The sequence below is a fragment of the Leptonotus elevatus genome, chromosome 14 (genome assembly GCF_054856555.1).
Source record: "Leptonotus elevatus isolate MCC_2025b chromosome 14, RoL_Lele_1.0, whole genome shotgun sequence".
NCBI lineage: Eukaryota > Metazoa > Chordata > Actinopteri > Syngnathiformes > Syngnathidae > Leptonotus > Leptonotus elevatus.
Window position 1 is genome coordinate 3,699,774 of NC_141252.1, and position 14,630 is coordinate 3,714,403.

The following is a 14,630-nucleotide window of genomic DNA, read 5'->3' on the forward strand; positions in this document are numbered from 1 at the left end:
TGTTGGAATGCTCCAGCATTTAGATTTGGAAACCAAATAAGACAGTAGAATGAGAAACGTTTGGAAGAAATCTTTCTTATTTTATTTTGTCCAATCTATGGGTCCGTGTCAAATGTAAATCTATGGTTACAGCTCATACTTGCTTCTTTACACAAATTAGGAAGAGAAAGTAAACTTAACATTACTGTATATCATAACTCAATACTGCAGAGCACCGACACACGCGCCCGCAGACACGCACACACACACACACACACTGAAAACTCTATAGAGCAGCATGACATTAAATGGAAATCTTTACAGATAATGAGCACGTGTTTTTTTTTTGTACATTAGCACCGGATCGAACAGTTAATCTCCTAAACGCATGAATATCTCATGTTGAATCCTGTTGTAATGTTTCCATGTTCACATACTCAACAAACCTTTATCTGTGCAAAAGTATAAATGTATGCATAACTGTACAGTGTTCCACCACATATTCGCTATTCACTGATTATAATTTTTTTAAGCATTGTCTTGAAAAAAAAAGTGGTTTGCCAACATCTTGTGGCATCGATAGGCATTTATGAGACTTTTGCACTATTCGCTTCAGGGCTCTGTCCCTTTCCCCGGCCAATAGAGGGGGAACACTGTAATGGGAAAAAAAACTGCAGCATATGATTTTATTTTGCGGTTGGTAGCACACAGCTAGTACTGACTGACACATTCAAATTGAATAATTCAAGTAGCAAGCACACAAGCACCTGGCTAAAAACGACAACAACACAAAGTCACTTCTGGGTTTTTGCCTTTTTTTTTTCTTCTTTTTTCTTCTTCTTTTTTTTTTTTTACATGAAAGCTGTACGCATGAAGGGTTGGATATGATCAATTGGTTATGAATTGTTACATGATATAAACAAAAACTGCTTGGCAATTTAGCATCGGCCGTACTCATTTGGCCAAATTTCCTCGTAGGAGTTTGTCAAAGTGCAAGTGCTGGAATTCACCGAAAATGGCTGCTTCCAACTGAAACTTTTTCGTGCGTCTAGTTATGATATGTCCACTAAATTTTATGTCGATTTGTGAAACTGGTTGGTTTCACAAACTGTTTCGAGGGGATGCTCTCGAGTGCGTCTTGGGGTGGGGGAGATTTTCTACAGGGGCCCCTAAACAATTTCACCAGGATACACATGCTTGCAAAAACCATTTTGGAGTATAGGCCCCCATAAAGATAAATAACAATTTCCAGATTCCACTAATAAGACTAATAATGTATGCACCACTTCATAGAAGTAACATGGATAGAAAAAATATACAAACTCTTGACACTCGTTAATACATTCATCATAGTGCATGTACCATACTTAAACACAAATAAATCTACGTTATATATTTGCTATCTTGATAAAACTTCTCAATCTCAAATAATGCCATTGCATTTCAATGGGAATTTGTAATATTCTGGCTATAGTTTACTATGAAGTAGTTAAAAATGTAGCTTATTCGTGGGACCATTGTTTTAATAGAATATTTCGAACATTCATCATACGGGGTCAAAGTGCTCATGTCATAAGTGTGACCATGTGAAATGGTGAGAAATGGCCCGAAAACCTGCTAAAGCAACAGATGCTAAAATGATGTGTCGGCGCCATTAAAGTGAAAACAAACAATCCAAAAAATTCACTTCAGCCGTTGAGTCACGTTGGCCAAGGCCACGGCAAACGCCTGCACCGCCGAGAAGGGATACTGAAAATCCAGGATGTAGGCGTTCCCGTCGATGCGTCCGAACTGCATCACCTAAAGAATTTTGGGGGGAACATTAAAGAACAAGAATTGTCATCATGCAAATTAATAAGCTAATGACCCCGCCCGTAACTTTTCCTACTTTCAAAACAAATCAAGGTCAAGAAAGTGCTTTTTCCATGAAATCTTGAGTTTTCAGAATCATAGTTTGCAAAAGGCGCAAAGATAAAATGCAGGGTTCACCAATTCTGGTTCTCGAGGTCCGGAGTCCTGCAAGTTTGACATGTTTTCGTCTACCAACACACCTGATACTAAAGATCAGGATTGTTATCAGGCATGCTGATGAGCTGATTATATGAATCAGGTGTGCTAGTGGGCAGAAACATCTCAAACCTGCAGAACCTCGAGGACCGGAATTGGTGGACCCTGAAGTGGTTAGTATGGCTGCCACAAAGTCTGGAGATCCAAGTTTGAATCTACGTTCTCCTTGTAATCCTGTTTCCCAAATCACCAAAATATGCATGTGAGGTTCATGGAAGACTACATTTTGCATTCATTTGAGTGTGAATTGTTGTTTATATGTGGCCTGCAATTGACTAACAACCAGTATGGACAAAGAACCACTCACACTGACATTCACACTCCATGAAAATGTAGCCTATTGAATCAACTTCCAATGCGTCTTTTGTGGTAAGAAGCCGGACCACCCGGAGAGCTGTGATTCAAACACGGTTCTTCGGACTGGGAGACAGACTTGTTAATCACTCCACAATCATGTTGCCAACTGTGACATCCCTACATCTTCTATAAGGATTTTCCCTCATTAGAACTGCAAGTGAGCTGGCGCGTATCCCAACTGGCTTTTAGAGTCAGAATTGGGGGGCACATGTAGACAGCTGGAATGTGGGAAGAAACCCATCATACCCAATAAACATAGAATATCTTTGGATCTCCGGACCATAAGGCAGAGGTTCAAATAACAATTTTTCCAGCTATGACTTCCATCAATCCATCAAATTACCTGTCGACCATCCAGCTCAATCTGGAAGTTCTTAGCAGACTCCTGCGTAACCCGTCCTCCAAAGTCCAGCTGGTAGACCTGCGTGGCTTCGTTCCACAGAGGCTGCTTGTTGGCCATCACGTAGACGAAGCCCTGGCTGCCTAAGCTGCGGTCTTCCCGTTCGTTGGCCTTACGGCATTTAATTTCCTCCAGCTCGCTGGCCATGCGAAGGCTACGCTTGTTTTTCCAGCTCTTCTTGCTGCTCTGGTTCTGATTCATCAGTTCGTCGCCACTGATGAAAAGCTCCGGCTCACTCTCTGAGCTGTCCTGGAATTCGTTAGCGGCCCGGCTCATCTTCTTAGTTCTGTTGAGCTGCTCCCGGGGTCCCTTGGGCTTCTTCTTTTCTCTGCTGCCCAGGCGCGGGCTGGCAATCAGAGAATTGAAATCCGACAGTGTGCGACCATCCTTTCTGGACACAGAGGACATGTTGGCCTCTTCGGCTCGGCTGTCCAGTCTCTTGCGGCTTTTTTTGTTAAACCGGTCCGACTCCTGAGTCACAGGACTTTCGTTGAGAGACGATGACTCCGGAAAGCTGTTGCCAGACTCCGCCAGATGCTCTGTGGTGCATTTAGAGGGGGGTAACTCTGTTGGTGGTGGTGGGGGAGGAAGAGGGGGTGGTGGAGGTGGTGCAGTTGGAGGGGGTGGAGAGAGAATGGGCTTCTCTAATATCTGATGAGTTTTGGTTGGAAGGGGAGGTGCGGGAGGGTCCTGCATGGGTGGCGGGCAGGGGTATGGGTTCCAGGGATGCAGGTTGACAGGATGTAGCTGAAGTCCGGCGCAGGAGCTAGTCCCTGGGTACATCGGGGGCAGGGTGCAGCATGCCAAGTTAGCTAGGCTTGTGGAGTACCCTGTTGATAAAACCAAATTGGAGTCCTGCTGAGCAAATGGAACAGGAAGAACCACTTCGTTTGGAGCACATTGCGGCGGAGGGTTCTGTAAGGTCTGCATGGGGGGTCTACCGTGGCCCACAGCGGGAGGGAAGGGGGAGAGGGATATCTGGTACCCTGATGGGAATGTGAGGGTGCTTGTGCTGGGACTGGACGGCGGTTTAGTTGTGAGGACAAATGGTAGCCGTGTCACATCCAAGTGCTGGGCCTGGCCGAGGATGAGAGGAGGGGGTTTGTGAGGGGGTGGCGGGGGGGGCAGCATAGTTTGTTCTGGGGCAAGCCAGAATTCCTCCGCAGCAGAGGCGTCCCACTGGTACGGCGGGGGGCGTTTTGCTGTGAGGCCGACGTCACCGAGGGTCATCTGCTGGACTGATTTGTCCAGGTGACAGTGCTGACTCAGAGTCTCGTCCTCTGTGAAGGCGGAGTTGACGTACACAGTTCTGTCCCGGCTGGTGTCCATGGATCCCAGGAGGCTGTAAGATGACTGGGAGGCGCTTTTGGAGTGCACAATGATTGTGCTATGGTGTGCTCCTTTCCCTGGGGGGAAGTCTTGCCTGACCACTGTGCCACCCGCAATACCGCTACTGGATGTGCCACCGCCGCTAACACTAACACTGGTACTGCTACTGCTACTGTTACTGCTGCACTGGGTGCAAGTATACAGTGCTGTGGGCAACCTCTGCTGGTAGGTCAAACCAAACGTGCTGTTCATCTTGGCCTTGGTGGGAAGTGTCCTGGAGCTGTCCATCATGGCTGGAACTTTGAGAGTCACGTCGCGGCGGTCGCGGCGCAGAGTGGCATGGATCAGACTGCTTTCCATTCTCTGCGGTGGAGGAGCAAGGGTAGCCGGGACTTGATTGGCCGGATCGGGATAAGGGGGCGGGTCGCCGCTCGGTATGGAGTACCGTGGAACTGACAGACGGCTGAGTGTTGCTGAGCTGTACGGAAGATTAATCTTTTTATTCTCCGTTGAGGTTACCTTTAGCGTGGCCGAGCCGTGGGCAGTGTATGCATTTTGGTTGCGGATGAGGCGCCTTCGGGGGCGGCAGACTTCCTCCACGTTACCGCTGCTGTCAAACGTTGTGATCCTTTCATACCCTAGAGGCGTCGGGTACTGTATGCTCACCGGCTGAAGCAAAAAGTCGTCTTTCTTCAGGCAGGTTTCCGGAGCCAGGATGGTGGGGCTATCGCAGTTAGTGACCAGTATTTGGGCAGTTGCCTCTGCTGTGGCTGCCGCAGATGCCACCGTACCCGGGTACGGAGGAGGAGGATTCACCTTCCTCACCTGAATCGCCACAGTCCCACCATCTCTGGTAATAAAGGAAGGGGGTAAAGTCCGGGGCAAGCTAGGCTTCAACATGTGCTCTCGATCCAGTCTGGGCTCGGTGGTGGGCGGTGGAGGAAGTGGGGGCAGGAGATGTATCTGCTGCAGGGAAATGGTGGGGTAGCCGGTGGGTGCTGGGGGCAACGTCATTTGCATCTTCAGCTGCTGCTGCATTTGCTGGTGCTGCCTCTGCATTTGTTGGTGCTGCTGCTGGATCTGTTGGTGCTGCTGCTGGAGCTGCTGCTGTTGCTGTCTCATCTCCTGAATCTGCTGGCGAATCTGCTGCTGCTGTTGGTGCATCTGCTGCTGCTGCTGTTGCATTTGTTCATGCTGCATCTGCATTTGCTGCTGCTGCTGTTGGATCTGTTGCTGCTGCTGAAACTGGTGGTCCCCCGCTACCGGTGGTGGATTCTGCGGCATCTTTTGGTGCTGCTGGACCTGGTGTTGCTGCTGATGCGGAGGCTGCTGGTGGTGAAGCTGCTGAAGATGATGGCGTTGCTGCTGCTGGACCTGCGACGGTTGCGGCTGCTGCCTGGACTGCTGCTGCAGTTGCCGAGGCGGCTGTGAACGCGGCTGGGGCGGGAGATGGTGTGGCGGTGGCGGGGGAGGTAGCGTGCCGGGGAGAAGCGGACCCATCTCAAGCCCGTTGAAGATCACCTGTCCAGGGTTTGGGTATCTGGTCGGAACAGGAAACGGTGCGGCAACGGGGGGGTCTGGGTTGTGGTTGGAAACAGGGACGGAGACAGACGCGGCCGCCGCTGCAGCAGCCGCCGCTGCATTTGTCGTGGGGTTGGTAAGGACATCAAGCTGAATGTTCTGATTGGCCAGGAGAGACTGGACCAGGCCAATGCTCTGAGTTGGCGACATGGCTTGAGCCGGGCTGTGGATGGGAGCGATGGGGATGTTGACTGTGCAGGGCGGGTTATCTCCTGACGATGAGCCCATCACTTCACAGAGAGACAAAGCTGTCAGTGCCTTATAGCTATTGGTATAAATACTTTGTTTCTGTACTTTAAAATTTTAAGGGTTCAGCAGTAGAATCAGTTCAGGTACTTCTACTTTCACCATTGTTTTGTTTTTTAACACAAGTATCTTTACTTCTACTTAAGTGCAAGTTCCTTTCCCATCTCTGCTTTTGACAAACAAAATACATATCAGGTGTTGATGCATGATAAACCTGGCAAGTCATCCTCGTCTTCGCTGAATACGTTGGAGTTGAACACGGGCAGGCTCATGAAGTCATGCGTTATCTTGCGCACCTCCGGGAGGTAAATGGTCATCTGCCGCGGTTGCAAGTGAAGCAGGCTTGTCTTGTAGATGACTGAAACACACAAATACATCAACAATTGACCATGTTGACGAGTTGATTTAGCCATATTGTATTAAGTAGCTGCACACCCAAAAACACAAGATAAATGTTCATATTTTTTTCATCTGACCGACTTTACAGACTTGATCTGAAAGGGGTTATAAATCTCAAAATCATCCTGATTTTTTATGGCCAAACTGCCTTGTGCATGACACCAATGTGAAAAAAAATGTCATTGGCGTTTTGCCATTTATGTCGCATAATAATTTACATTGTTCAAACTGTACTTGCCTGTGCCATTCAGTTCTTAAAATGACGATGAACTAAAGTACTGATGATGTATTTAAAATTTAAGTTCTGTTTTTTATTTTTTACAACACTTACCTGCACCGAGATTGGCGGGCAAGAACGAAGCCAGTCCCACAATTTTGAACTTGGTCCCCCAGATGTTGGAAGTGACCTGAGCCAGGTAATTGTGCTAGAGAGTACAATGATGGAAGACAGTCATAAACCCAAAAAAACATAATTATGCTAAAAATCCTGTACAGGGGGACCTAGGTTTATGACAATCTCGACTTACATTTTGGAGGTTACTATCGGTGCACCCAAATATGTATCAATTAAGATAGAACACGGTCGTAAACCAAAGACCCCCACTAGTACTTTTTTTGCTGAGGTATGCAATGTGTGGCCAGATAGCGCGTGTGATACCTCGGTGAGTCCGTCCATGGAAAACTCCCGGCGCGTTAGGCTGGGGGATCGAAGCGGAGGCTTCTTGGATGGCAAACGTGGTGACCGCTGGCCCTCTTGGTGGGCGCGGGACAGTTTAGGAGATTTGCGTGGTTCCAAGTTCATTCTATGGAGCAAAAGTAATGGAATTTACAGTAGATAACGAGATTATGTAGTACATTCACTAAGATAATTTCTTGCATTCCTATTCAATTTTCCATAAATGTTAGCATCATCAGGCTAGCTAGGGCACCTTTTATAGCATTTATTTAAAAGAGTAATGTTGTCAAATAAGTTTTAATATGATCATTGTATGTAGTGTCTTTGCGGTTTAAACTATTAATATAGGCAATTACAAACATTTGGAGGAGGGGCATAAATTACTCGCTATTCACGGCAGAGCTCAGCTACCATGTATGAATTCATAGTTAGACCTACCTGTTTCCCCGGGAGAACTTTGGTGACTTCTTGCCGACCCATTCGTCGCTCAGCTCCACGTCGCTGGAGTCGGAGCAGTTGCAGCTATCGGCGTATGATATCATGGGGTTGACGCACACCTCCTCTAAGGGGGACCACCAGAACACAGTTGAGGTGGTTTTTTTTGGTTGAGTGGGTTAAGGCACTGGTTCTCAGCCCCAGTCCTCAAATACCCCTATCCAGCCTGTTTTCCATGTCTCCCCAGCCAACACAGCTGAGGATCTTTATCAGGCTTCGTGCGGCGCTTGCTGATTAGCTCATCGTTTGAAACACCTGCATTGCTTGTGGGACACATGGAAAACAGGCTGGATAGGGATACTCGAGGGCCGCGGTTGAGAACCACTGGTTTAAGGCATCAAGACTGAGCTTGTTGTTGCAAAGTAGTGTAACGAGAGACCGTGCTTTGCCTTTCAAGTGCTGTGTCAGCCATTCTTATTCTTCCAATTCGGTTGCGCTGAGCTGACAAAAAAAAAAATATTCAAAGTTATCTGGCCCTGTGTGGAAAAAGTACTTGCCCCCTTGTTAAATCATGAATTAACTGTGGCCAATCCCGTTTTTTGGGGAAAGCTCAGTGAAATTGACCACACCCAAGCTTGACTTCAAAACGAACTTGGTCAAAAGATCTTTACAAAAGCTAAAATTCCACAATCCAAATACATTTAAGAACAGATGAGTCTGTAAAGGCTTACAGCGCCATTTCTAAAGCTTTAGGACTCCAGCGATCCACAATCAGAGCTGTTATTGACAATTGGAGAAAACATGGAACAGTGGTAAACCTTCCCTGGAGCGGTGAACCGACAGAAATTACTACAAGAGCACTCCGACAACTTATCCAGGAGGTCACAAAGAAACGCAGGACGACATCTACAGAACTGCAGACCTCCCTTGCCTCGGTTAAGGTCAGTGTTCACGACTTAACAATAGGGTGACCAAACGCCCTCATTTGGGAGGATAGACCATTTTCTTACGTCCTGTTTGGCCATCCGGGGTTTTATAAATTCATGAAAATGTCCAGTTGGCATTGCGTGAATAATAGGCGTGTATAACTGCAACTGGTACCACAATTTCAAGGCCGGGACAAGTGTCCTCTTTATTTTGGAAATGGGAATATAATCAACCTACTCAACCATAATAAAGAGACTGGGCAAAAATGACATCCATTGGCAGTGTTCCAAAGAGAAAACCACTGTGGACCAGAAAGAACATCTAAATGATTTGGCAAAAACCAAAATGTTTGAGAGAACATCCTATGGATGAAAGGTATGTGTCTTGTTACATCTGTACATCCTACTTCAATGATTTAGTTCTTGTAAATGAATGCAATACAATGCAGCTAATTGAATATGTACAAATAAGTCAAACAACTGATGTTGCACTTTCCTAAAAAGAAACGATTTAATCAATCCAATGTGGTTTTCTTAAGTGCACCCTACTCACCCGCTTTGCTGTCAGTTTTGGGATCCATAATGACAAACTCAGGCCTCAATTTGCTGATGCGCCGGCCCTTCAGGATGGGCACCAGCCCTCCCAGGTACTCCAAGTACAAGGTGTAGCATGGACCACTAGCTTCGGGGCTGTCCTCCGCCCGCTTCATGGTACAGTGGAGCCGTTCGTTGCCCGTCGTCGGGTAGCTGACAAAGTCCCGTATGTTGTTGGGGTCTGGAATCGGGGGCTATGACAAAAAACGTATCGCAGCCTTTAGTTTGGCACGCCACCAAACTCAAATGGTCTCGTTGTGGAAAGGAGGGTAATTGTCGGGCAGCACCTTGATGGTGGGGATGAAGGCGGTGGTGACGTAGGAACAGAGCAGAGAGGGCATGTTGAGCTTGCCCACATCCTTCTCCTCTCGCAGGGCGCTGGCGATGCCCTGTTGGCACAGCAGTTGCAGGCTGGCCACACGGTGCTCCACGCGCACCACGTACAGGGCCGGACCGCATGCCAGGAACAGGCGCGAGTCCCGGTGGCCCCAGCAGATGGTGGTGATGGGCCTCTGAAACCACCAGTGCAACTTTAATCAGTATCAAGTCAGGGTACCAGGAGTTCTGTTTAGTCAGAACCTTCGACCAGATTGCTGACTCAAAGGAAGTAGCTAAAGTTTTGACTTTGGTACCTGCGCAGGCGTTTCCAGTGTGTAGATGTGTTCCCCTTGCACGTTGTAGAACTTAACCAGAGCGTTCCTGTTCACGCCGGCATCGGAAGGCAGCCCGTGTCTCTCCATGCCGGCCACGGCCAGGAGGTCGCCCTGGGAACACCACTGTGCCTCCACGTCTGGAAACGCAGGGGGAATATTTTATGTTCCAGCCATGTACAGTATTTTGGAGCAAGACCATAAAGACGCTAATTGTGGAGGAAGTGACTACTCCTCAGATGTACTGTATGATACGTAGACTCCAATGTGGTCATACCTTTCAAACCCGAGCGAATGACTGCGGGAGACAGGTCATCGTAGTTGTTCATCAAGCTGATTTCTCCCGACAAGAAGGTGACCGTCAACAAAGGCTTCACTCGCCGCACTAGACGAAAGAACAACAAGCCTCACTAAATAGTAGCCTGTCCAGAATTGATCTTTTGACCAACACGTCAGCTGCTGTCACTGCATGATTATGATTCCTTACATGGTGCTTCCCTAAATATACAAAGACAAAAGATTGTGGCCCCAGTACCTAAAGGCAGGAAGTTGTCGTCGAAGTCGGTGTCGCTCTCCGTGCTGTCCTCGACCAGGAATTCGGGGCAGTTCCAGGACATGCCTACGATCCCATCGGACTCGTGCAGCAGCACGTGCGCCAGCATGCGGCCGTGGCAGTCCATCACGATCACCTGGCCATCGGCCGTTCCGAACAACACCTGAAATGCGCCTCGTATGTTAGTGCAGCTTCATACCGGTTTTTGCTATTTGCCGCAGGGCTTGGTCCGTATCCACTGTGTGTGCGTGCTCTCCCCTTTGTTACATGGTGGGGCCAATATTCCGCGATTTTACAGAGTTGTGGGGCCCACCTGTCCTTGTGGGGCCATTTTGCTGGGCTCCACAAGTTTAAACCTCTTTTTGAGAGTCAAGACTTGGTTTTAGAGTTTAGGTTTGAATTGGGATATGGTTGGGGTTAAGGTTAGGTTTAGGCAATCATTTGTAATGGTTGCGGTTAGGTGAAGGGGCTAGGAAATGCATTATGTCAATGAGTTGGCCCCACAAGAATAGAACCGGGAGGATGTGTGTGTGTGGACCTGTTGGTCGTCGGGCGTCCAGATGCCGCACGTGATCTGGCTCTCCAGGTTGATCTCAGAGGACCAGTGCCGCTGCCCGCTGACCGAGCCCACCAGCACAAAACCGTCGCGGTAGGCGATTAGAGCCTGAGTGCCGTCGTGGGACCACGTGAAGTCGCTCACCTGTAGCACACCGTACAACGGTCAGAACGCGGGATGATACACTGCGGGCCCAAAAGTTGACACATGGTTCCCAGCGTGGTTGACCTTGTCAACATTGCTGACGACAGAAGAGTAACAGACAAAAATGTTGACACATGGTTTCATAGGAGTTGACCTTTTGTCAATGTTTATGGTGTAGGTGGACCACTGAACCGATAAATTGGCACAAGGTTCATAAGGACCGAAAACTTGACACATGGTTGGAAAGGAATTGACCTTCACAATGAAATTGTAGTACTTAGACCAAAAAGACTGAAACATGGTTTCATAGTGGCGGATCTTTTGTCAACGTTGATGAAAGTAGCTGAGTACTGGATCATAAAGATGACACATCGTTACATAGGAATTAAGTGATTGTCAACATATTGCAAATGAAGAACTGAACCAAATTGTTGACAAAGTGTAGTAGTACCGTAGAAACTTGACCTAGGGTTGCATAGTTATGGACCATTTGACCACATGAAGGCGGACAAAAATTTGACACAGGGTTACCTATTGATTCACTTTTTGCCAACATCAGCGTGAAAGTAGAGCACTGCATGGTAACTTGTGTTATCCCAGTTGTTCAAGCTACTGTACTTGTGTGTCCTTGAAGTGAATGCACTCAACGGCAAAGACTTACTTGGGCTCCCCGATCGTTGACCAGTTCCACCGACCATCTTCCTTCGTATTGAATCCACACGAAAATTCCTCCTTCCATGTCACACGTGGCCAACTTCTGGAACGGTTCGTTCCAGCGCACCAGCACTACCTATGACGCAAACGCGTAGCAAAAACAATCACTCACATCTACGAGTTGTTAGCCGCATGCTATTTAGGTTAGCATCTGCGTGGTCAAATCAATGTGTGCATGCGATGATGTAATTTCCTGTTCTCTGTTTTGTTACCCTCTTGTTCATTCATTTGGTACATTTCTGTTCCATTTAGTGCCCTCTTTTCATTTTCTGTTCTATGCTTTGGTAGCCATCTGTTCATTTGGTACCTTTTGGTATTCATGCTAAAACGCCCAAGAGTGTGTGTACGTTGTACCTCGCTGTTGTGTCCCCTGAGGTTGAAGTTGATCCTCTGCGGGGTGGTCCTGTCCCTGCGGCAATGGCTGGAGGTGAAGGTGACGCCCACCACGCCGCGGCCGTTGCCCGTGGCCAGCCATCCCTCCTCGAAGTAACGCCGGCGGCACACGGGCTTGTCCTTCTCACTCTTGGGCACGCGGCCCTTCCACGACAGGCACAGGATGTTGGAGTCGCTGCACAGGATGGGACCGTGTTCCACAGCCGCCAACATCCCTACTGAGTGGCCCGGCTGCACGGAGACACGCCGCCCCAGGTCATGTTAGGCCAGCCTCGCTGGACACTTCATTAGGTACACTTCAAACAAACGGCGAACGGTAGCCTACAGGTGGCCCAGAATTGAATGCTGGGTGAACGTTAGCGTTTCAAATTCTGGTTTAGGGTTTCAAATTAGGGTTACGTTTGGGTTTCAAAACAGGCGCAGGGTTTCAAATAAGTAATTTTTCACTGATTCAACCGACTATTCGACTTTTGCCACATAGCTTTATCGGAATCAGTGTTTGTGTACATTTACATTGATTCTGATACAAATTCAAATGACTATGTAAGTGGCCACATAGCTTTATCCAGAGCAGACATTTATCTGATTTCTGATAAATTTAAGGTCTATTCGGACAGCCTCATAGCTTTTCCCTGAGCCTGCATTCATCAGTATTCACATCACATTACACACACACACACACACACACACACACACACACACACACACACACACACACACACACACACACACACACACACACACACACACACACACACACACACACACATATTTTTCTGGCTACGCCAATGGCCACGTAGCTTTATCTAAAGTCTGCATTTTTCCATAGAATTTTGATTTGTGATGGATTCAAATGACCATGTTGATGGCTGCATTGATTTACATACAGTATTTCAGTTAATTCAGTTTCCTTAATTCAACCAATTATGATGACATAGATTCAATCGGTTATGCAGACGGCCGCATAGCTTTATTTGGAACATGTGCTTATCTGTGTCGACTTAGGTTTTTGACAGATTCAACTGACAATGTGGACAGCTGCTTAGCTTTACCTGAACCTGGATTTACTGCTGATGGATGCGTCAACTATGGGGATGACTGCATAGCTTTACTTAGAACCTGTATTCATTTGGGCTTATTTCATCCCTTCCCCCTTTACAACTGGTCGTTCAACAACAGCTGCCTAGCCGACATCATTTCCTTTTGCGATGTATTCCAAACTATGCGGACGACCATATAGCTGTTACCCAGAGCCTGTGTTGATGTCATTTTTAAGATTTTTGACAGATTCTGCTGACTATGCGAGCGCGATGCTTGCAGAATAGCGTGACTAACTTACCTCATAGCTTCTGGACATGTTGAGTCAAAAAGCCTCCGTGGAAGGCGTCCATGTTTCCATTCAGATGAAAAGCCCTCAAGGTGGACGCTGGCTATCTGCTGGCTTTCTCTCTGTCTGATCTTCACTTCAGTCACTCACGGGTAGACGGCAGGTAGAGAGGGCTTGGCGACCATTCAGCTCAGAGTTTGACGCCACAGGCCATCCCATATTGTCTTGCTCCTGTTGCAATGGATAATTGTTATTTAGATAAGAGAGAAGGAAGAAGATTTTTTTTTTTTTTATATCCAGTCCACAGGATGAGGGATGTCGTTCATGTTGAATAATCATTATTCGCAGCTGCATCAACCTTGAGTTACTGTTATATATATATATATATATAATGTGTGTGTGTCTCACTGTCTCTATGCAACAGCACCTCCGCATTGATAGAATTGGCCCGTCTCCATGGGTACTAACACAGTCTGTACATCTCATTCTGACATCATCACACAGCCGAATGAATGCCTCACATGCAGATCATCATTTTTTCACCTCATACATGTTCACAGGAGAAATTACGTGCATTCGCGTTTTGAGTGAGTGGGGGTGTGGGGGAGGGGGGGGGGGGGGGGTTACAGCAGATATGCTCACGTTGGAAAACAAATAAAATAATAAAAGACCAGCGGCATTTAGCCACAGTAATGGCAATATGTATTCCAAGGACAAGCAGGATGCAGTCGTACGTACCGGTGCTGTGGACGATCCCGACCCAGACGCTGGCTGGCTGCAGCGAGCGTGTGTTGCCTTGCAGTCCGCTCCCCCGTTATTTGCGCACTTTTTATGGGAGGGTGAGGAGGGGGTTGTGCCTCCCGCGCGGGTTGCCATCAGCCTGGTAGACGCATTCACTGCACGCCGAATTGCAAGTCTGACTCAGCTGAGCTGAAAAATACTATGTCAATGTGCCTGAGGTACTTGTGAGGTCGATTTTTGCGTGGTTAAATCTCATTTTAGAGCATTTTTAATCAGAGTTTGGTTCACATGAGAGGGAAATGGGGGTTTTCGCGTAACTGGCAACCTGTGCTATGTAGAAATTAAAATTAAAGACAAAAGACAATTTATCCCACTGGGCATCCTCCAGTTTTTAATGATAATATTTTCACAAGGAGGAAAAGTAGTTCCTAAAATGTGATTATTATTTTTTTTTTGGAGGGGAGGGGGGGGGGGCTAATGTAGCCTTCAATAAGCCCACCATAATGTTGGCAAACTCGAAAATGAAAATATTTTGATATGTTACTTGAGTACCGAGGCTGTCC

At 47.4% G+C, this 14,630-nt stretch overlaps 1 protein-coding gene across 1 annotated transcript; it reads right to left on the bottom strand.

The window, feature by feature from the left end:
* Positions 1-55: 55 nt before the first annotated feature.
* On the bottom strand, positions 56-14,169 carry tulp4b (TUB like protein 4b). The gene is made up of 16 exons (XM_086094823.1): positions 14,065-14,169; positions 13,339-13,557; positions 11,961-12,230; positions 11,554-11,682; positions 10,731-10,892; positions 10,175-10,355; positions 9,917-10,024; positions 9,622-9,779; positions 9,277-9,501; positions 8,949-9,183; positions 7,473-7,596; positions 7,017-7,161; positions 6,690-6,783; positions 6,174-6,317; positions 2,747-5,943; positions 56-1,779 (listed from the first exon to the last, which is right to left on the bottom strand). The coding sequence occupies exons 2-16, from the start codon at positions 13,354-13,356 to the stop codon at positions 1,663-1,665; spliced, it is 5,307 nt and encodes a 1,768-aa protein (XP_085950949.1). The 5' UTR covers positions 13,357-13,557; positions 14,065-14,169; the 3' UTR covers positions 56-1,662.
* Positions 14,170-14,630: the final 461 nt, after the last annotated feature.